Genomic DNA, 23,502 nt, shown 5'->3' on the forward strand with positions numbered 1-23,502 from the left:
GGTATAAATAAATAAAGTAGAGACTAAATGAACAATACAAAAGATTGATGAAACAAAGAGTTGGTTCTTTGAAAAGATAAAATTCACAAGTCCTTGACTAAACTTACCAAAAGGAAGAGAAATAAGACCCAAATAATTAGAAAGAGATAAGAAGGGGAATATACAATAGATACCATTGAAATTCATAGGATGATTTGGGAGCATTTAAAAAAAACTATATGTAAAACAAATTGGAAAATATCACAGAGATGGACAAATTTTTGGACACATATAACATTCCAAACTGAACCAAAATAGAAAATAAAATTAAAATAAAAAGCCTAAATAGATCATTAACAAGAAATGAGATTGAAATAGTCATAAAAGGTTTTCTAACAAAGAAAAGCTCAGAACAAACAAATTAACTGCTGAATTTTGCCAGACTTTTAAAGAAGAAATAATACCAAATACCAAAGCTCCTCAAAATATTCCATAAATTAGAAAGGGAAGGTACCTTTTAAACCCATTCTACAAAGCCAGTATCACCCTACTATCATAACATGATAAGGACACAACACACATACACATAAGCAATTCTAAGCAGGAAGTATGAATCAGGCGGTATAGTGATACCAGATTTCAAACTATATTACAGAGCAATAGTAACAAAAACAGCATGGTACTGGTACCAAAACAAGCGGGTGGACCAATGGTACAGAATAGAGGACACAGAGACTAATCCACAAAGCTACAACTATCTTATATTTGATAAAGGAGCTAAAAGCATGCAATAGAGGAAGGATAGCATCTTCAACAAATGGTGTTGGGAAAACTGGAAATTCATATGCAACAAAATGAAACTGAATCCCCTCCTCTCGCCATGCACAAAAGTTAACTCAAAGTGGATCAAGGAGCTAGATATCAAATCAGAGACTCTGCATTTGATAGAAGAAAAAGTTGGCTCCGATCTACATATTGTGGGGTCGGGCTCCAAATTCCTTAATAGGACACCCATAGCACAAGAGTTAATAACAAGAATCAACAAATGGGACTTACTTAAACTGAACAGTTTTTTCTCAGCAAGAGAAACAATAAGAGAGGTAAATAGAGAGCCTACATCATGGGAACAAATTTTTACTCCTCACACTTCAGATAGAGCCCTAATATCCAGAGTATACAAAGAACTCAAAAAATTAGACAATAAGAAAACAAATAACCCAATCAACAAATGGGCCAAGGACCTGAACAGACACTTCTCAGAGGAGGACATACAATCAATCAACAAGTACATGAAAAAATGCTCACCATCTCTAGCAGTCAGAGAAATGCAAATCAAAACCACCCTAAGATACCATCTCACTCCAGTAAGATTGGCAGCCATTATGAAGTCAAACAACAACAAGTGCTGGAGAGGATGTGGGGAAAAGGGTACTCTTGTACATTGCTGGTGGGACTGCAAACTGGTGCGGCCAATCTGGAAAGCAGTATGGAGATTCCTGGGAAAGCTGGGAATGGAACCACCATTTGACCCAGCTATTGCCCTTCTTGGACTATTCCCTGAAGACCTTAAAAGAGCGTACTACAGGGATACTGCTACATCGATGTTCATAGCAGCACAATTCACAATTGCTAGACTGTGGAACCAACCCAGATGCCCTTCAATAGATGAATGGATTTAAAAAATGTGGCATTTATACACCATGGAGTATTACGCAGCACTAAAAAATGACAAAATCATGGAATTTGCAGGGAAATGGATGGCACTAGAGCAGATTATGCTAAGTGAAGCTAGCCAATCCCTAAAAAACAAATACCAAATGTCTTCTTTGATATAATGAGAGCAACTAAGAACAAAGCAGGGAGGAAGAGCAGGAAGAAAAGATTAACATTAAACAGATACATGAGGTGGGAGGGAAAGGGAGAGAAAAGGGAAATTGCATGGTAATGGAGGGAGACCCGCATGGTTATACAAAATTACAAATAAGAGGTTGTGAGGGGAATGGGAAAATAAACAAGGAGAGAAATGAATTACAGTAGATGGGGTAGAGAGAGAAGATGGGAGGGGAGGGGGGATAGTAGAGGATAGGAAAGGTAGCAGAATACAACAGTTACTAATAGGGCATTATGTAAAAATGTGGATGTGTAACCCATGTGATTCTGCAATCTGTATTTGGGGTAAAATTGGGAGTTCATAACCAACTTGAATCTAATGTATAAAATATGATATGTCAAGAGCTTTTTAATGTTTTGAACAACCAATAAAAAAAAGAAACTATAGCTCAATATCCCTAATGTCATAGTCCAAAAATTCTCAATCAAATACTTGCAACTTGAATTCAACAGCACATTAAAAAGATCATACACCATGAGAAAGTTAGTTTCATTTCAATGATGTAAGAATGGTTCCACACACACACAAATCAATAAATGCAATACAGCACACAAATAGAACCAAAGACAAACGTCACATGATCATCTCAATAGATTCAGAAAGAGCCTTTGATAAATTGTGTATCTCTTCATGATAAAAATTCTGATTATAATTAGATATGATAGGAAAATCAGAATTTTGTTGAACTTCCTTATACTTGTTTAGAATATAGTATTGTTTTTAGTCTGAATTACATAATGCTTTAATTAATTAGGACCATAAAATTCTTATTCTAGCCCTGTCTGTTGAGAAGGCATGTTGGAAAGTGAAAAAAAAAACTGATTACATTAGGGATAGAAGTATCATATGTCAACACAGTAAAGGCTCTATATCACAAGCCCATAGCCAACATCATTCTGAATGGGAAGAATAAAAGCATTTCCTCTAAAAATCAGGAAAATATGAGAATGTCCACTCTCATCACTCTTATTCAATATATAAAATTTCATCCGGAGCAATCAGGCAAGAAAAAACAAATAAAAGAGATACAAAAAAAATGAGGAAGTCAAATTTCCCCTGGTAGCAGATAGTACAACTTTATACTTAGAAAGCCTTAAAGACTATACACATACACACACACACACACACACACACACACAAACCTTTTAGAACTGATAAACAAATTCAACAAAATAGCAGAATATAAAACCAAACATATAAAATCAATAACTTTTTAATACACCAAAAATGAACTTCCTGAGAAAGAAATTAGAAAAAAAAACTATTCACAATAAGTGAAAAAAAACACAAATAAATAAAATATTCAGGAATAATCTTGACCAAAAAGATGAAAAAATTCTACAATAAAAATTTTAAAGCACTGAAGAAAGAAACTGAAGAAGACACTAGAAGGTGGAAAGAACACCAGTGGGAGAATGAATATGTTTAAATGAATACACCACCAAAAGTGATCTACAGATTCAATATAATCCTCATTAAAATACCAATGACATTCTTCACAGAACTAGGAAAAACAATACTAAAATTCATATGAAAGCACAAAAGACCCATAACAGCCAAAGCAATCCTGGGCAAAAAGAGCAACACTGTGGGGATGATAATTCCTAGTTTCAAAATATACTAAGAGCAATAATAATAAAAACAGAATTGTATTTAAAAAGAATAGAGGACTCAGAAATAAATTCATGCATCTATAGCTAACTGATTCTCAACAAAAGTTCCAAAAACATATTTTGGAGAAAAGACAACCTCTTTAACAAATTATGTTGGGAAAACTGAATACCCATTCGGAAAAGATTGAAACTAGGCCCCCTGTACAAAAATCAACTCTCACCCTGTACAAAAATCAACTCAAATAAATAAATAAATAAATAAACTCAAAATGAATCAAAGATATTAATGTAAGACCTGAAGTTTTTAAATGACTAGAAGAAAGTATAGATATTGCTACAGGCAACAATTTCCTGAATAGGATTCCAATAGCCAAGGAAACAAAATAATTGAAAAACAGGATCACATCAAATTAAAAAGCTTCTGCACAGCAAGAGAAATAATCATCAGAGTAAAAAGAAAAACAACCTACAGTATAGGAGAAAAAAATCTTTGCTAGCTATTCATTTGATAAAGGATTAATATCCAGAATATATAAATATTTTTTAAAAGTTAACAATAAAACAATCTAATCAAGAAATGAGCAAATGATGTGAACAGATACTTCTCAAGAGAAGAGTATGAATAGCCGATAAATATGTTTTTAAATGATGAATTTTTATTCATCAGGCAAATGCAAATCAAAACTATACTGAGATTCCATCTGACTGGGAAGTAGTCAGAATGGCTATTATAAAAATTAATAAATAAATTACAAACACAAGTAAGGATGTGGAGTAAAAAGAACCCTTATATAATCTTGGTAGAAATGTAAATTAGTTTAGTCACAATAGAAATCAATATGGAGTTTCCTCAAAAATCTAAAAATAGAACTATCATATAATCCAGCTATATCAATCCTGGGTATATATCCAAAAGAAATAAGTCAGCATAGCAAAGAGGTAACTGCACACCCATGTTTATTACAGCACTATTCAGAATTGTAAAGATATTGAAGCAGCATAGGTGCTCATTAACAGATGAACAGACTTTAAAAATGGTATATATACACTATAGATATCATTCAGTCATAAAGAATAATGAAATTATGTCATTTTCAAGAAAATTGATGGAATTGGAGGACGTTAAGTGAAATCAGCCATACAAAGAACAAGTGTGGCATGTTTTCTCATGCCCATTAGTACCTTGCTTTCTCTACTTTAAAATGAAACAGAGAGCTAAATGTGTTTGGGGCTGCAAGACTAAGCATGGGGAAGCAGGTGATAGCTTTATCAAAGAAAAACCTGTGACAGATAGTCAATTAACATCATGGTGATTCTGCAGTTACAAAATCAGTTTTTATTTGACATACAGGTTTGTCACATCTTTTGAAAATTTGGCAATGAGGTTGAAGGTCTCTTAATAATTCTATAGATCCTTGTATTCATGTATGCATGAATAAAGTATTAATAAAAACTTTTCTCTTTTTTCTATGGGTATATATGATCTTGGGTTAGCTTTCTACCTCTGTTCCCTTGGAAACCTGAAAAAGGTGGAATACCAATTGGATTGGTTTTGCAGATTTATATAGCTTATAGTCCCATAATTACTAATTTTTCTACATTTGGAAGGATACAAGTGAACCCTAAATCAATGGAAGAATCTAGATTTAAGAAGAATGCTTTTCATTTATGAAGTCTTAAATCAATTGGACCTTGATATTATGCTATGGTTTGAATATCAGCTCCAAAACTTATGTTGAAATTTAACTGCCAATGTGACAGTATTAACAGGTGTCAGCATCCTACAGTGATACAGGCACATCACTGTTTATAGCAGTGCAATTCACAATAGTCAAGTTAAGGAACAATCCCAGGTGCCCATTAACAGATGAATCAATAAAGAAAATGAGTCATGTATACACAACAGACTTTTACTCAGCTATAAAGGAGAATGGAATAATGCCATTTGCTGGTAAATGGATGTAATTAAAGAACATCAGGCTAAGTGAAATAAGTTAGATTCACAAAATCAAAGGTCAACTGTTTTCTTATACAAGCAGAAATTAGAAACAAGGGGGAAACAGGGTTGGGGAATTCCACAAAAACAGAAGAAAGATCAGTAAATTACAGAAAAGGGATTAAAGATGATAGAGGATAGATGGGGAAAGGGAGGAACTGCAGAACTGAATTGATCAAGTTATGCTATGTACATATATGAGCATACCACACTGAATTCCACCTCCATGTATATCTACAAAACTCCAATTAAAAACAATGAATAAACAGAAGTAAGTTCAGTAGAGTAGAGGAAGAAAACTGGGACAGGAAGGACAGAAGAAAATATGCAACTACTGGGGACTGAAATGGACCAAATTATATTCCATATATGTATGAATATGTCAAAATGAACCCCACTATTATTTATAACCATTATGCACTAATAAGAACTTTTTTTAAAAAAAGGGATAATTAGATCATGAGGACTCTGTCCTGATGAGTGGATTAAATCCACTATTGTGAGAGCACTTTTCTGATAAAAAGATGAAGCTTGGCCTCCATTAATTCATATCCCTCTCTCATTCTTTCTTGCCACATAATGTCTTCCATGAGATTATGATGTGGCAAGAGGTTCCTTACCAGGTGCACCCCTCAATCTTAGACTTACCAGCCTCAAGGACAGAAAATGAAATAAATTTTAGTATTTATAATCTATCCAATCTGTGGCATTCTGTTATAGCAGCAGTAAACAGACTAAGCTATATTGTTAGAAATATCTTGAATTTTATAAACAACTCTTTGGCAGCTTAAGTGGAAAATATCAAAAGGTAAAACATACTACAGATTTCCCTGAGTTTAGAAATATTTGTAACCAGGCCTCAGAAGCTTCAACTATGGGAAAGTTACAGGAAACACCAGTTCCTATTTTGAACATGGGTTTCTGAGCCATGGTAGCCCCATGCTTGCTCATGTGATCTAATTTCCCTTGCACATGAACTATCACTCAGGGAGCAGGATCCACAGAATACCCACTGGACTGAAGTGTGGACTGTCAAGACTCCCATTGAAAATGCATTCTCAAAACTGCTCAGCTGGCATACCATGTTTCCTGTGTCCTTCTACACAAAACTAAGGGCTAGTACAAACCATTTTATTCATGCAGGTGGGAGATGTTTCTCGTTGATCTGAGGTCAACCAAGAGTGCTGCAACATGAATGTGAAACAAGGACAGAAGAGGTCTTCTGAATGGATACTCACATGCACATCCGGAATGGGCTTGGTGAAGAGGGAGATGACCACAATGGTGATGACAGAAATGACAAAGAGGATAATGGCAAAATACAAGTAGTGGACCCCACAGATAATGGTGGGACAGTTGCTGGGCTCCATGCAGCTCCCAGTTCCATAGGCAAACTCAGTAATCATACGGGAAATCCCAATCAGAAATCCTAGGATGAGTCCCCAAAAGGCTCCCTGTGAAAGAAAACCCTGAATTAATGAGTGCTGAATCCACAAAATAGGTGGGAATTCTAACATTACAAGAGATGGGCAGAGGCGAAGGAATAAAGCTGAGAGAAACGGTAGCTCTAGACCATCTGAAGCCAGACCATCATGGTGCAGGACAGGGCTGGGGCTGTCCTGCTGGGGCTGTTAAGTCAGGCTTCCAGGGGGTCTCTCTATCTTGTTTCAGCAGCATGATTTCACCTGCATCATTAAACAAGGACTTATAATATAATGAGGTAAAGTGACCAATAACTCATATAGAATTTTAATCTCCCCTAAATTCCAAAAATTCCTTTTAACTTAAAAAATATTTGAACTCTCCACCTCACCTATTGTCACCACCTGCCTCCAGATTTACACCCATTCAGATATAAAGTAACTACTTGTAAAATATTTTGTCTTCCTTGAAGACACTGAAAAAAAATTAGGTATTTGTGGGGTAGAGAAAGTAAATTTTCCATATATAAATAATCCTTCCTTCTTTAGTCCCCTTTACAAATAAAAACTCACTCTTTTTATTTTAATAATGTAACATTATATAATGCATTTTATATAATATCAAATTTGGGGTTTGCATATGAGATACACAGAAACTTTCCAGAGACTAAAAGAGTTAGGGGACTATTTTTCAGAGAATTTTTTAGACTCTTCTTTCTTCTTCCCTCCCTTTCTTCCCTATCTTTTCTTTGCTTTCTTCCTCTTCTTTCTTTACCTTCCTTCACCTTTCTTTCTTTGCTTCCTCCTTTGCTTGCTTTTTTGCCTTTTTGTCTGCACTCACTTAAGGTCCATATCTATTTTTGAAAGCTACATATTAAGTGATCAAGTGGCAAATGATAATGTGCAGTTAGAACAGTAGCCAAAATGAATCTTCATGATTTTGTCAAGGGTTGATCAGTCCCTTAGCTAGCCACAGTTATTCCTATACTATAATCCAAGTGTGTTAAATTAACAGCTATTCTTTAAGTATGCCATGTATGTTTATGTCCTTTGTTCAGGTCATTCTTTCTATCTAGGAGACTTGGGATAGTTCTCTTCCTGGTAAATTTATCCTATCTTAAATACAATAAAATAGAGAGAACTGGGTGGGTTCACTCTCCTTGCTGTGGCCATAACACTGTGAACACACCTCCATGCCAGCCCAACTCTCCTGCCATGCAATCACTCATTCAATTCTCTGCCTCCTCATTTGAACTGGGAGTTTTCCCAGAAAAGGAACCAAGTTTCATTCACTTAATGTAGCTAGTGCCTGGCACCATGCCTGGTATCTGAAATTGTCTATTAAATTAATAAATGAGTAAGAAAAAGGTTTCCCATTCATCCTCCATAATGTATTCCTTCAAAAAACATTTTTTTAAATTTTAGTTAGTATGAATAATTCTGATAAAACTTACCAAGAATTTTTTCTTTTTTGGCAATTAACTTCTATTCCTTTATCATTACTCTCAAGTGGCTCTTAAAACAATTAATAGCCTTTCATATTTTCTTGTGCATTTTAGGATATCCCTGACAACTAACTGTTGGGAGTCGCCCTGGCTCCAAAGACTAACTTCCCCATCCCCCAAGAAGAGCCGTCCAATGGTGAGCCCTGCTGGCTCACATGATCCTGCCATCCAATGGTGAAACCTGCTGGCTCACATGACCCTGCTGTACAATGGTGAGCCCTGCTGACTCACATGATCCTTACCCACCAATCAGACTAGCCCTGCTGGCTCACCTGATCCTTACCCACCAATCAGAAAGCACCCCATGCCAACTGTCAAACCACCCCCGGTTCTATAAATATGCAGAGCTGTTCCTCAATAAAGGGGCATTTTTCTCTGATGGCAAGCCTTGATGGTTCTTTCACTAACCACTAGGTATATGCAGGGTTCTCAGAAGCAAAACTATCAAAATGTTTCCAGACATTGACAAAGTCCCCCTTGAAGAGGGTGAAAAAACACTTCCAATGGAGAATAAATATGGTCTATCTCAATTCTTATCTTTATTTTTGAAAACACTGGTTTATTGCCGAATTAGATATTCTTGTGGCCTGATGTAGTACCCACCTGGGCTCTTAGACACAAGTTGACAATTTGTATTTTAGAAATATTCCAGGGAACCAGCTTTCTGCTAATCACTACTGAAATTTGTCCAAAGATATGCATCTATGTCTCTAACCTGTTGAGATTACTTTCTTGTTTAATTCTGATTTCTCCAAGGTGTCTGGAATAACTGGATTATCTTTCTCATAGCAAATGTGGAAAGAAGAGATATACCTGTTGTATTTTGTGTACCTCAAAACTGGGTTGTTCCACTGAGGTACTTCCCTGATGCAGTATATATTTGTTTCTGTCCTTTTGAGAGTGAGGAAATGTTTCCAATCAAAACTATGTTATCAATTTTATTTTATTCTTTCAGATAGTAAGCCCATGGTCAGCACTGCTGCTCTTTCTCAGTCCTTCCCAGGTAGACAGATGGTTGGAAATAGAGACAGCTGAGCCACACCCCAGACATACAACATATCCAAATGCATCTTTCTCATTGTGTTTTAAAAACAGTAATGGCATCCCACTGTTGGCTTAAATTCTTTAACCTGGCTTTCAAAGTGATCATTCCTATTCTAACTTTGACCTTCTTTTCCAGCTGCATCTTCCATTATTCACAAACTCTCTCTCCAGCCAGGTAAGATTCCTTGCAAGTCCCTTGTCTTCCCCTTATCCTTTCTTCTCCACATTGGGCAAATCTCTTCTCTCTGCTTAAATTCCTTCTCTTTCTTTTTCAATTTTTAAATCCCTCCAGACCCACTTTTCCAAGATATCTTCTCAAATGATTTCAGCACATGTTGATTGATACAGCCTTTCCTGAATCTCTTCCTACTTACATTTTGAATCAAACTTTTAAAAATGCCTCAATTCTTATCTATCTTACATTGTTTTTCAGATAAAATGTTTGAGCAACAGGACCTTTTTCTTCACGGGTCCTGAATAGTGCTGGCTGAAAAACCAAGTTCATACCATAGCCTCTGGAAGTAATTATGCTAGGATTTCCTGTGGAGTTGCTCACCCAGAGACTACAAACTTCATAGGAGGCTCCATGAGGTCAGGTCAGAATCACCAAGGTTGGATAGAAAATGTACAATATGAGTTGGGACCCTGTACCAAGAAGAACAGGGTACTTATAGAGAAAGCAGACCCAGTATTAACTCCTGAGGAGTTTATTCCAACTCTTAGAGAGTTCCCATTGTCCATAGAGACTTTCTCATATAAACCTTTAGAGGTACATCCATTTCTTATTAAGATCTCTGGGAAACAGAATCCCTTCCACAGAGAATATACCCATAGAAAATTCTGTGGCAGACTGGCTTTTCTGAATATGTCAAAGCAATACCTACAGGTTCAGTGATTCTCTTCCAGAAAATAGCAAGCAGGAAGACAGCTGCAATGGGTGGTCCCAAGTAACTGGTAATGGACTGGATATAATCGAAGAGCTGCCCACTTTGTGCTGACTGCACAATGGGCACCCAGGCAATACTGATGGCAATCAGAAAGAGAATGAACAACCTGAAATCAAATTCCCCATGACAGAATGTTAATAAATAATCCTACATAAATGTATACATATTACTGTGTGTCCCACACATATATACACACGTCACTTTCAAATATATATATATATATATATATATATATATATATACACACACACACACACACACACATATGTATCTGTTCAAATACATACATAATATGACCACAGAAAGGAAAAGTAATAAGCAAATTCATTCTTGAGTCTTTTTTCCTCCCTATTCATCTGTGGCTATGGGTAAGTGAAACACACTTGGTTTTCGATAGTCATTTAGGCCAAATCATTCCCACATAAAAATCCCACTTTGGGAGGCAGAAGTGTACAGGGACAAGGCTATATACTTTGGAGCAAGACAGTTCTGAATTAAATTTCTTTCTATCTTTGTGTGATACAGGACACATTGTTTAGCCTCTCCCTGAATCTCAAATTCTCCAACTCTAAACAGAGAAATATATGACTGACCACACACAAAAAAACAAACAAACTGGAATAAGCATTAGTGAGATTAAAATGCCTCACAAACAGTAGGAATTCAATAAATAGTAAAAAAAACTATTGTTTTATTTAAAAATCTATTGTTATTATTTTCTTCTTCTTCATAATAAAATTTAAAACAAGCCAATGAAAGTTTATAAAGGAACAGTCTAGATAGGAAGGGACACAATTAGGTATTTCCAGTTCTCTCCCTCTTGAGCTTTACCATGTCCTAAAAAGATTGGTGAGTCTCACACAAGTTCTTATTACTTGGCTCTTGATTTAACTATAAATTAAGGGGATCCTTGTGAAAATAGAAGAAAGAACAGCAGAATAGAGGAATGGGATTGAGGAGAGGGAGGAGGGATGGAAAAGGGGAGGAACAGCAGAATGAAATTAACCAAATTATGAATATATCACAATGAATTTCAATTTTTTATATAACTATAATGCTCCTCTTTAAAAATAAAAACCAACAGGGGCTATAGTTGTAATTCAGTGGTAGAGCATTTGCCTGTCATGTATGGGGCCCTGGGTTTGATCCTCAGTATCACATGTATATAAATTAAGGGAATAAAATAAAAGATCCATTGCAACAAAAAAAAATACATTTTAAACAACAACAACAAATGAATGCAAGGAAGAGCACTAGAGTAGAAGAGAATCAGGAAGAGGGAGAAGAGGAGGGAAAGGGGAAGAACTGGGGATTTAAATGCAGCAAATTATGTTATATGCCTCCAAGAATATGTACCACTATTATCTAAAACTATAATACACTAATGAAAGCACTTAAAAAAAAGGCTTTGATTCACTTACTTCACATGTATTTAAGGCAAAAGAGTCTTAAACTGACCTTCTTAAAGATGTGTTTTTAAATATTTCTCACTCTGAAATTCCCTCCCACTGCCCCCCATTTACCCAAATTCTACCTACCACTTTGAACGCAGTTAAGGTTCTTCCTCCTCCAGGACCCTTTCCCAAGTATGCCACACTACGCTCACCTCTCCCTTATCTGAGTCCCTAATTGCTCTTACAATCCACATAGCAGAGTTTGAAACTGTTTCACCTCACTCTGAGCTTTTATAGGAGACTGAGATAAGCCACAAGATAAGTAGTTATGGTATGTAAGGAAGTGTGAGACCCAACACAATCTTAGGATTAGGGAATCCAGACCTGTCCAAAGCAACAAAGTAGTCTTCTTTCCCATTTTGTACTTGAGTCTTAAAAATAACAAGGAGAGTTAGTAAGTGCCTTTTTAAGGTAAAGCCAGTCAAGGTAGTAGTACTATTTTCTATGATACAAAGTAGTAGATTCTGGGCTGGTCAGATCTCCCTTGGCTGCCTTTCTTTAGCCCAAAGACCTGTGGATTGGCAGCCCATATTCCTCCTGAACTCATTGGGAATCTTTTCTTTAACTAACATCCCAGGGTTTGTTCCACCTGACCTGAGAAGAGTGCTTTAGCCCCCTGAAGAGACATATCAGCAGTCAGACACACACTATAAACCCAGTAACTCAAGAGGTTGATTTAAGAGAATCGCATTTGAGGCCAGCCTGGACAACAGAGCAAGACACTGTCTCAAAATTTAAAAAAACTAAAGGGTTGAGATTGCAAGTCACTGGTAGAGTATCCCTTGGTCACATTCCCAGTACCAGGGAGATCGGGGAGAGAGGGAGGTGGGGAGAAAGAGAGAAGAGACACATAAGCATATCTATCAATCCTGTATCCAGGGCACCTGTTTAATGGCTAATGATGATAATGAGCACACCTGATCCATTTGACAATGTTTTGATATTTTCAGAATTCTGTTGATAAATTCATTTATGACAGTCAAAAATGTAGAGCATTGATGACTTCCAATTCTCCAGTTTAAAGTTAAACATTACTGAAGGGTAAATATAACAAACCACCAATGTCACTCTACCAGCACTGTCCAATCTTGCCTAGCTGATCATTTTCTGATCATTCAAGCTTTTGCATGATAGATAACTGTATTTACCTTCCTGCAATCATGAGCTCTTTCTCAGATGCTTGCTTCCGGATCTTTGTGTAGATGTCCATGGTGAAGAGGGTGCTGGCACTGTTGAAGATGGAAGTTAGGGAGCTCATGAGAGAAGCCATCATGACTGACAGCATCAGGCCTCGCAATCCTGGAAGACAAGGAAGTTCTGAGTGGCACATCTAGTACTTTAGCAGGACTCAACTTTTGTTTGCTTCTGAAACTGTGCCATCTTCTCTAGTTTTTCCAGATAAAATAAATGTTTTAATTTGGGCATAGTGGTGCACACCTGTAATCCCACTGGATCAGGAGGCTGAAGCAAGAGGATCACAAGTTCAAAGCCAGTCTCAGAAATTTAGCAAGGCCCTAAGCAACTTAGTGAGATCCTGTCTCTAAATAAAATATTTTTTTAAAAGGGGTGGGTTGTGGCTTATTGGTTAAACAGCCCTGGATTAAACCTGCTACCAAAAGCAAAATAAACAAAAAATAAATAAATGTTTTAAGGAATGGGCCATGGCTTTAAATTATAATTCCATGACAACCAACAAAGCTCTAGATAAAAAAAACATATATGAGGTAAATATTTCACAATTGAATTGTAATGATGATGATGATGATGGTGGTGGTGGTGATGTTTCCAGTTGAGGGATTTTTTATATGATCTTTCACTCAAAAGATTCATGATATAGCTCAAAGATATTTAAATGAGGGTTCAAAAAATAAGGTTATCAAGAAAATAAAAAGACAGCTATAGAATGGGAATAAAGGTGTACAATTCATATATCTGGTAAGGACTTACTATACAGACCATATAAAGAACTATCATACCTCAATAATAAAAATACAAATAACCCAATTAAAATGGCAGATGATCTGAATAGTCATTTCTCCAAAGACATACAAATGGTCAATAATGACATGAAAAGATGCTTGACATCAAGAAAATTCAAACCAAAGTCACAATAATTATTATTTCACACCAATTAGGATGGTATTTGAAAAATATAACAAAAAGAGAAATGTGGGCTTTCTATTGCTGGTAGAATTGTAAAATGGCAAAGTTACTATGCAAAATTGGAAGTTCAGCAATCAGTTAAACATAGTTACCATATGATTCATCAGTTTCACTCCTAAGTGTCTACTCAAGGGAAATAAAAACATACATCCACACAAACATAAGCATAAATGTTCATGGCACCATTATTTATAACATCTGAATAATAAAAACAACTCAAATGTCCATCAAGTGATCAAAGGTTAAAGAAAGTAAACAATTGATAAATGGATTATCATGCAATGGAATATTATCCATTAATAAAAAGAAATAAAATGCAAATACATGCCACAACACAGATCAACCTTGAAAACATGCTCTGTTAAAGTAGACAGTCACAAAGGACCATATATTATTATATTATTCCTTTTATATGAAAGATCTGGAACAGGCAAATATATAGAGACAGAAAGTGTATCTCTGGTTATTTAGGACTGAGAGTTTGGGTTGAAACAAGGAAGGGCTGCTAATTTCTTTAACAGGTGCAGAATTTCTTTATTAGGTGATAAAAATTTTCTAAAATGGATTAGGCACTACTCTATGAACACACTAAAAATCATTGAGTTGGACACCTTGAATAGGCAAATTATATGGAATGTCAGTTAAAGCTCAATGAAGTTTTTATTGAAAGAAGACAAAGCTCTATTTCAAACTCTGACCTAAGCAAGTTATGAAAAATTGTAGGCCTCATTTCTTGAGGCCTAATATGACATCCACTCATGTCAGAATAAGAGGTGTTGTTTTAAAAGTTTTCCCAATCACAGCAAGCATGGTTGGCTATAAATCTCTGTCATTCTTTCAATACCTCTGTGGGCACACAATTGCACCTGCTGAGGCCAGAAGGCCAGGGCAAGCTGAAGGCCCACCATCACTGCACAGATTTACAGTCTCAGTAGCAAAGTGACTTTAAGGATCACCTAGGCTTAATATCTACTTGCTACAATGGGTCCCTTCCACAACTCTTGGTATGCCCAAACCCTCAGTAATAGGAAATCTGCTACACCACAGGAAGCCTATTCCCTCTTGGACAGTTCTGACCAGGCTAAAATATGCCTCTTTATAGCTTCAGTCCTTATGCAACTCAGTGGGAGAGATCTTACCTTTCCCTTCTTTACCTCTTTCATAGGTTTAAAGATAACTTGTGATGCGAGGGGAGGGGAGAGGATGTGGGGATAGGAAAGATGGTAGAATGAAACAGACATTATTACTATATGTCTATATGTGACTGCATGACCAATATGACTCTGCGACATGTATACTCAAAAAATAAGAAATTATATCCCATCTATGTATGATATATCAAAGTGCATAAATGCATTCTACTGTCATGTATAATTAATTAAAACAAAGTATAAAAAAGATAACTCATGTCTCCTTGAGTTCTGTATTCTCTAAGCTAAATATCTTCAGTTTCTTTCAATATTCCTACATAATTTAGGAATCCAACTATATAGAACTTGACTCCTATTTCCATTAACTTCAATAGATTTATTGAGTCAACATTCATGCCTGTTATGATTTGGATCTGAAATGTTCCCAAAAGGCTCATGTGTTGAAGGCTCAGTCCCTAATGCACCTTTGTTCAGATGTGGGGCTTTTGGGAAGTGATTGGATCATTAAGGCTCAAACCTCATTAGTGGATTCATCCATTGATGTATGCATAATTTGATAGCACTATTGGGAAGTGGTAGAAACTATAGGAGGTGGGTCCTCATTAAAGAGAGTGGGTCCTCATTAAAGAGAGTGGGTCCTTGAGGCAATGCCCTTATGTACTTAAGTTCCTGTTGTCTGTCTCCTTGTCTGTCTGTGAGTACACACTCACCACAAGAATTAAGTAATTCATACTTCTCTCTCCTTCTGGCTGTATGAGGTAACTTTCCTCTGCCACACCTTCCCCACCATTAAGTTCTGCCTCACCAAGGCCTAGAATCAAATGGAATGAAACCTCTAGTGACTAGAATCTCTGAAACCATAAGCCAAAACAAATCTTTCCTCCCTTAGGTTGATTTTTTTCTCAGGTGTTAGGCCACAGACACAAAGCTAATAAACACAACGTAACAGTTGTCTTACTCGTGCTTTAAATATAGCCTGCACTGCTCTGCAATTGTGACTTATTTTTAAATGGACATGTTTTTTCTCTTCTCCCCCTGCCTAATCTCTCCACTTTTCTAATCTTGGGGGAAACAGGATTACCCTTCTTCCCCCATACTAAGCCTAGTTGTCTGTCTGTGAGTATACACTCACCACAGGAATGAAGTAATTCATACTTCAGAGATGGTACCATATCTTAGAAATCTTACAAATGAGCAAATGAATTCTGACCCCCATCAGGGCACACCTGGAATGTAGCCTTTCAGAGCTCTCTGTTCTTCCTGATAGGCAGAATCATAGACTCTGGTGTAGTGTCACCCCCTCCTCCACAGAAAATCTTAATTAAGCTTCTCCAGATATCCTCACCATAACTGATCTTAAAATATCAGCAAAAGAATCTCTGCAAAACAGTTCACTATAGTTAAGCTTCCTATTTCCTGTTGCTCTATCTTACAATAACTAAAATTGGCCACGGCCTGAAGGAGATCAGCACTCCAGGAGGCTGATTCATAGTGGAATAGGGAGCGTGAGCATGGGAGGAATAGAGGAACTCTATTCCTAGATAGGGCAGAGGGGTTGGAGGGGAAGGGAGGGGGCATGGGGTTATTAATGATGGTGGAATGTTATGGACATGATTATACAAAGAACAGGCATGAAGACACGAATTGGTGTGAATATACTATGTATATAACCAGAGATATGAAAAATTGTACTCTATATGTGTAATAAGAATTGTAATGCATTCCACTGACATATATAAATTTAAAAAAATTAAAATAAAAATAAATAATATTGTCTAGTAATAACAAATTTCAAATTCTGAAAAACCTGTTTCCTGAGGGCCCAAACTGACATGCTCTGTCAATAATTAAGTCATCACTCAGTGTAGTATATATAAACACAGACTTCCCCTTGGCCATTGGCTTATTTTCCATCAGGAAAGTTGGTCCACCAGATGCATGATTTCATTACTGAATAAAGGCTGTGCTGATCCATGAAGCTTGCACCCAGCTCAGTCATTTTGTGCTAACACTCCTAATCTAACCAGCTTTTCAGCCCTTGAACCATAATTAAGAGATTTTTTTTCTCCAACGTGAAACATGAATTACAAATTCACAGGTCAGTCCCAAAACTCTAGTTATTCTAAACTCAGGATTCAGTCTTCTAGGATAACATATTCTTTCTTTCTTTCTTTCTTTTTTTTTTTTTTTTGGGTACTGGGGATTAAACTCTTGGGGATGCCTAACTACTTATCCACATCACAAGCTCTTTTTAATTCTTTTCATATTGAGATAGGGTCTCATTAATTTGCATAGGGCCTTACCAAATTGCTAAGGCTGGCCTTAAACTTGTGATCCTCCTGCCTCAGCCTCCCCTCCAGACTTGCTGGGATTTCAGGCATGTGCCACCATGCCTAGAAGGGTGGGGTTCACCTATAATTCCAGCAATTTGGGATAACATACCTTGTATAGTAAGAAGCCACACTGAATTTTATTCATCTACAACTTATCTACAACTTCAAACTCCTTCCTTCTAGAACTAAAATCTGGACTTTTTCCTCCATATATGTCCATGAAATTATCTAAAAGTTAATTCATTCTCCAGGTAACTAGGAGGCTTAGTTCAAGCCTTCATATTAATTTGTTGGAATGTTTTATTTATTTTTAATGGATAGAAAAATTGTTTATATTTATCATGTACACCATGACATTTTGAAATATGTATAGATTGTGGAATGGCTAAATCTAGCTAATTAACATATCGATGACCTCACATACTTATTGTTTTTTGTGGTAATCTGCTCTCAGCAATTTTCAAGCACATACACTATATTGTTAATGGCCATAGTCACCACATTGTACAATAGATCTCTTGAACTTATTCCTCCTATCTGAAATTTTGTATTCTTTTACCAATATTTCTCCAAATCATGCCACCCTTTGTCTCACTCCCAGGTAATCACCATTCTCTTTATTGCTATAATCTTGACTTTTTACATTCTGTGTTTATCATGCAGTATTCATCTTCCTGAGTCTGGCTTAATTCACTTAATATAATGTCCTCCAAGCTCATCCAAGCTGTCATAATGACAGAATTTCCTTCTCTTTTAAGGTGAAACAATATTCCTTTGTGTATATATTCCATTTTTCTTTATCCATTCAAATATTGAGTTCATGGATTGATTTCATATCTTGACTGTTGTGAACCATGTTGCAATGAACATGGGGGTGCTGCTATCTCTTCAACATACTGATTTCATTTCCTTCAGATATATATACCCAATAATGAGATTATTAGGTCATATCGTAGTTCTGTCTTTTTTTCAGGAACCTCCATAGTGTCTTCCACAATGATTATACTAATTTGTATTGCCTGTGTTGAAGATCTTCGAAAGATTTTCTAGATGATCATGGAAGAGCCACGGTTTTCCCTAATAAGTTTTTAGATCATTTATTTTCCAAGCCTGACTGATGGACAAGTCCCAGGACTCAGAGAGCCTAACCAAGTCATATTCTTACAGACATGTGCAAAACCTGAAAATACTTAGAATGAAACTTCCCTTATTGACCCACGAGATTCATAAACTTTTTAGTTTCAGAAGGCACCCAGGAATTTAGAGGGAGTCTAAACCCAATCAGCCTCTCAAGAAAGACTCACCATCAGGCATGAGCTCCACCACCAAGGTGGGGTAGGCGATATTGGTACAGCCAACTGGGGTGCCACAATATTTTTTACATTCTGAAGGAAGGACACAGGCAATTTTTTCTGGGGAGAGACAAAGAATCATATCAGCAAACACACATTGGGGGAATACTTCTAAAATTCACCTTCTTAAAACAAGCTGTCAAATATAACATTTCTGCCCAGGGCCCTGAAATGGTTCCACATGAGTATAGATTGCAGTGAGCATCTCCATCCCATGCCCCTACACATTTTGTCCTGATACACCCCCAACCTCTGACTACGGAGGAAGGATGGCTCCTAAATAGAGGAAGATGGGGAAAAAAGATATGCTTAATGTGAGATGGTGGGGAACACTTTCTTTAGACCTTAGCTAACTACTCTTCAGCTCAACAGTGATAATTACCTTGTTTTCTCCTGAAAAAGCACAGTGGTCTGTGGTTCCTAACCACAAAGATATGCATAAGTTATGCAAATTCTAGACCATGTTATATAAGGCACATGAGCACCTGCAGAGTTTTGTCCTCCAGATTTATTTTAAGCAGCTCTTAGAAGTAGAGTCACATGTCTAAATAACAGGAGATTTCCTCCGTGACAGGATTGTTGGATACCACCTCCGAGATATGGGAAATCTGAGATTAAAAAGTAAATAGCCTCACAGGGAAAGGAACATGGTCTAGAGTCTTAGAGAGAATTCTAGAAATATGTATAGGATTCAGATCAACAAATATTTGTTCAACACTTGCTACAAGAATATCTCATTTAGTGCTGCCCTATATTCAACCATAGCATATTTGTAAACAAGTATGTATAACATGCATTAGAATATAAACCATTCAGTTAGTTATACAGTCTTCCCTCAGTGTCCTTGGAGGGAATTGGTTCCAGGACACTACCGGACACCCAGTGGATACAAAACTCTGCAGGTGCTCAACTAACTTGTATAATATAGAATTTATAGTATTCTATATTATATATAGTATAGAATTTGCATAACATATGTATATATTTCTGCATACTTTAAATCATCTCTAGATTACTTATAATACCTAATATAATATAAATGCTATGTAAACATTTGTTGTACCATGTTGAACAATAACAAGGCAAAAAAGTCTATACATGCTCAGTATAGATAAAATTTTTTCTGTATATTTTCGATCCATCCATAGTTGGTTGAAAACATGGACATGCAAATCATGAATATAAAAGACCGACTGTATTTTTTTTTCATGACAGACAAGCCTGGGGTGGGTGTAGGAGCTATAATTGAGCACATATTATTAAATGGAAGAGGTAAATTGGATGCATATTGTGACTTTAGAAGATTTGAAAAATAAAATGAGAAAACAATTGCCAGTGTAAGAAAATCCAGGGAAGACAACCCCAAACGTCTTTGCCCTCAAGTTGCTCATTGTTGATCAGAGGGGAAAATGATGCTTGGGAATCATGGCAAGAAGAGGGCAGACTACACGCAGCAGGAAGTTAGGGATTTTAGAAGTGATCCAGAGGTAGAGAAATGAGTATGGTCTATGAGTCTACCAGAAGGTATTACCTGTGTAGAGAATGCGACTGATCATCCCTGGCATCACCATGAGGAACATGGGCAGCAGCTTCATGTACCCACACAGGGTACAACCAGCCTTCACATGAGACATATTCTTGGCTGAGAGGCAGCGCTGCACAATCACCTGCCATGGAAAGCCCAGTGAGAGAGGGGTGCAGCCCTGAGATCCCATGATATCCGACAGTTAGGTTCCCCATCCTGAGTCCTTGGCCTAAGACTCAAGACCATGTGAGGCCTCCCCTATGTTTCCCAGCCCCACAAGCCACAGGTAGGCAGGAATCTGTGCAGTGCCCTGGGGATATTTTATTTACCCTGCATATCCAGCTTGAGTACCTGATCTGTGCACCAGTACCACAAGGCGAGGATGGCCAGCCCAAAGATGAGCCCAGGCCATGGGAGGTCTCCCTTCAGGGGATCTCGGAAGATGTGGAAGGAGTCTTCCCTTGGGGTGTAGCATTCTTCCTTGATGGTGGTGTTTCCATCAGAAATTAAGGTTGGAATGGCTTTCATATACTTTTCCATGAAGGCTTCATACCCTCCCACTTCACTGAAAGCTGGAAAACATTGGTACAAAAACAGTCTGAAATTTCCAACTCTTCATAGAGATTTCATCTCTGGGGCCTGAGAATTTGAGAGGACACCACCACCAGAGACAGCCCTTACTGTGTGGTCTTGGGCAAGTTATTTTCCCATTCTGTGCGTCAGCTTTCTCAACCGTAGAATGGAATTACTAACCCTGCCCAGCCCCCTTGGGGGCTACTATGAGGATCCAAAGCAAAAACTGTGAGAGTGTTCTAAACACAAACTTCTTTACAAAATGGAAGGTATCTCAGTGATTTAAAGGAAGTTCTTTGTATGGAATCACATGCAAAGACTTCTTTCCTCACTCCCTATTGTCAGCCATGGTCTTTGGAACTCAAATCACAGGCTTAGAGACCCTCAGTGACCAGTAAGAACCTGGACAGAAACCTACCACCTCTGGTCCTAACAGTGGAATTTGATAACCAAGAAAATGAGGAATCTGGAACCCTGCTACCTCTCAGGTATGGGCCCTTGACAAGTCATTTCTTGTTGACCCACAGGGCTTACTAGGGAGCTTTCATACCAAATGAAAGTTCTTGGAAAACTGAACACTACAGAGAACATAAGAAACCTTCCAGGACAGATAGAAGTTCTTGTGCACCTAAAAATGAAGTGCATTTTACATCCTCTCTTAACAACTATCCCTAGACATAGCTTTTCAATGTTGTCTTTTTTTCTGTCTGTTTTTTAATTTTTTTCTCATTTGTTATATATGACAGCAGAATGCATTACAATTCATATTACACATACAGAGCACAATTTTTCATATCTCTGGTTTTATACAAAGTATAGTCACACCATTCGTGTCTTCATACATGTACTTTGGATAATGATGTCCATCTCATTCCATCATCATTTCTAACCCCATGCCCCTTCCCTTTCCCTCCCACCCCTTTGCCCTATCTAGACTTTGTGTATTCCGCCCATGCTCCCCCTCTCTACCCCACTATGAATCAGCCTCCTTATATCAGAGAAAACATTTGGCATTTGGTTTTGGGGGATTGGCTAACTTCACTTAGTTAGCATTATCTTCTCCAACTCCATCCATTTACCTGCAGATTCCATAATTTTATTCTCTTTCCTTCTTGAGTAATATTTAATTGTGTATATATACTACTTTTTTAATCCATTCATCTACTGAAGGACATCTAGGTTGGTTCCACAATTTAGCAATTGTGAATTGTGCTGCTATAAATATTGATGTGGCTGTGTCCCTGAAATATGCTAGACCGAGGAGAGGAATAGATGGGTCAAATGGTGGTTCCATTCCCAGTTTTCCAAGGAATCTCCATACTACTTTCTATATTGGCTGCACCAATTTGCAGTCCCACCAGCAATGTATGAATGTGCCTTTTTCCCCACATCCTCGCCAACACTTATTGTTTGTCTTTGTAATAGCTGCCATTCTGACTGAAGTGAGATGAAATCTTAGTTTTGATTTGCATTTCTCTAATTGCTAGAGATGATGAACATTTTTTTTCATATATTTGTTGATTGATTGTACATCATATTCTTAGAAGTGTCTGTTCAGAGCCTTTGCTGATTTATTGATTGGGTTATTTGTTTTTTTGGTATTTAGCTTTCTGAGTTCTTTACATACCCTAGTGATTAGTGCTCTATCTGATGTGTGAGAGGTAAAGATTTGCTCCCAAAATGTAGGCTCTCTATTCACCTCACAGATTGTTTCTTTTTCTGAGAAGAAACTTTAGTTTCAATCCATCCCATTTATTGATTCTTGATTTTAATTCTTGCACTATAGGAGTCTTATTAAGAAAGTTGGAGCCTAAACCTACGTGATGGAGACTAGGGCCTACTTTTTCTTCTATTAGATGCAGAGTCTCTGGTTGTATTCCTAGGTTATTGATCCACTTTGAATTGAGTTTTGTACATGGTGAGAGATAGGGGTTTAATTTCATTTTGCTGCATATGGATTTCCAGTTTTCCTAAGAAGAGTGAAGCAGGTGGCATCAACTATACCAGACCTTAAACTATACTACAGCGCAAGAGTATCAAAAACATCAGCGCAAGAGTATCAAAAACACCAATAGGCAACAAAATAGACCAGTAGACCAATGGTACAGAATAGAGGACACAGAGACTAACCCACAAAATTACAATTATTTTATATTAGACAAAGGTGCCAAAAACATACAATGGAGAAAAGATAGACTCTCCAATGTTGTCTTTAGGATTTTCTAGGCAAGTAAAACTTCAAGAAATGAGGGGGTGGGAGGCAACATTAAGTTGCCAATTTAATTTTTTTCAAAGAAGGACATTGAAAGGAAAATTATGACATACTGTCAATAACTCATGAGTGTGGACATTTAACTTCAAAATGTAAGGATATATTTAGCTTTAATGGTTATTAAGCCTCATCTATCACCTTTTTTCCCCCTCAATTTCTCCACAGACAGAGAGGCTCACACTGGGGTCAACTGACTGAAGCTATCAAGGGAGAACAGGAGCCCCAACCTGAGTCCTCCCTAGATGAGGAAGCTGCCTCTGCCCCCAGGGTGATGGCCAAAGTG

At 37.1% G+C, this 23,502-nt stretch overlaps 1 protein-coding gene across 3 annotated transcripts in view; it reads right to left on the reverse strand.

The window, feature by feature from the left end:
- The window catches only part of LOC107158499 (sodium/glucose cotransporter 1), a 95,068-nt gene that overhangs the window by 8,396 nt on the left and 63,170 nt on the right, over positions 1 to 23,502 (reverse strand). For all 3 annotated transcript variants that reach the window (XM_048798297.1, XM_048798296.1, XM_015504947.2), the window contains exons 8-13: positions 20,726 to 20,946; positions 20,381 to 20,516; positions 18,802 to 18,909; positions 12,999 to 13,149; positions 10,334 to 10,502; positions 6,718 to 6,933 (exon numbers count right to left, since the gene is read on the reverse strand). In XM_048798297.1, the coding sequence (XP_048654254.1) occupies positions 6,718 to 6,933; positions 10,334 to 10,502; positions 12,999 to 13,149; positions 18,802 to 18,909; positions 20,381 to 20,516; positions 20,726 to 20,946 (1,001 nt within the window). The remainder of the gene's footprint in view (positions 1 to 6,717; positions 6,934 to 10,333; positions 10,503 to 12,998; positions 13,150 to 18,801; positions 18,910 to 20,380; positions 20,517 to 20,725; positions 20,947 to 23,502) is intronic.

This window comes from Marmota marmota, unplaced genomic scaffold (genome assembly GCF_001458135.2).
Source record: "Marmota marmota marmota unplaced genomic scaffold, marMar, whole genome shotgun sequence".
Lineage (NCBI taxonomy): Eukaryota > Metazoa > Chordata > Mammalia > Rodentia > Sciuridae > Marmota > Marmota marmota.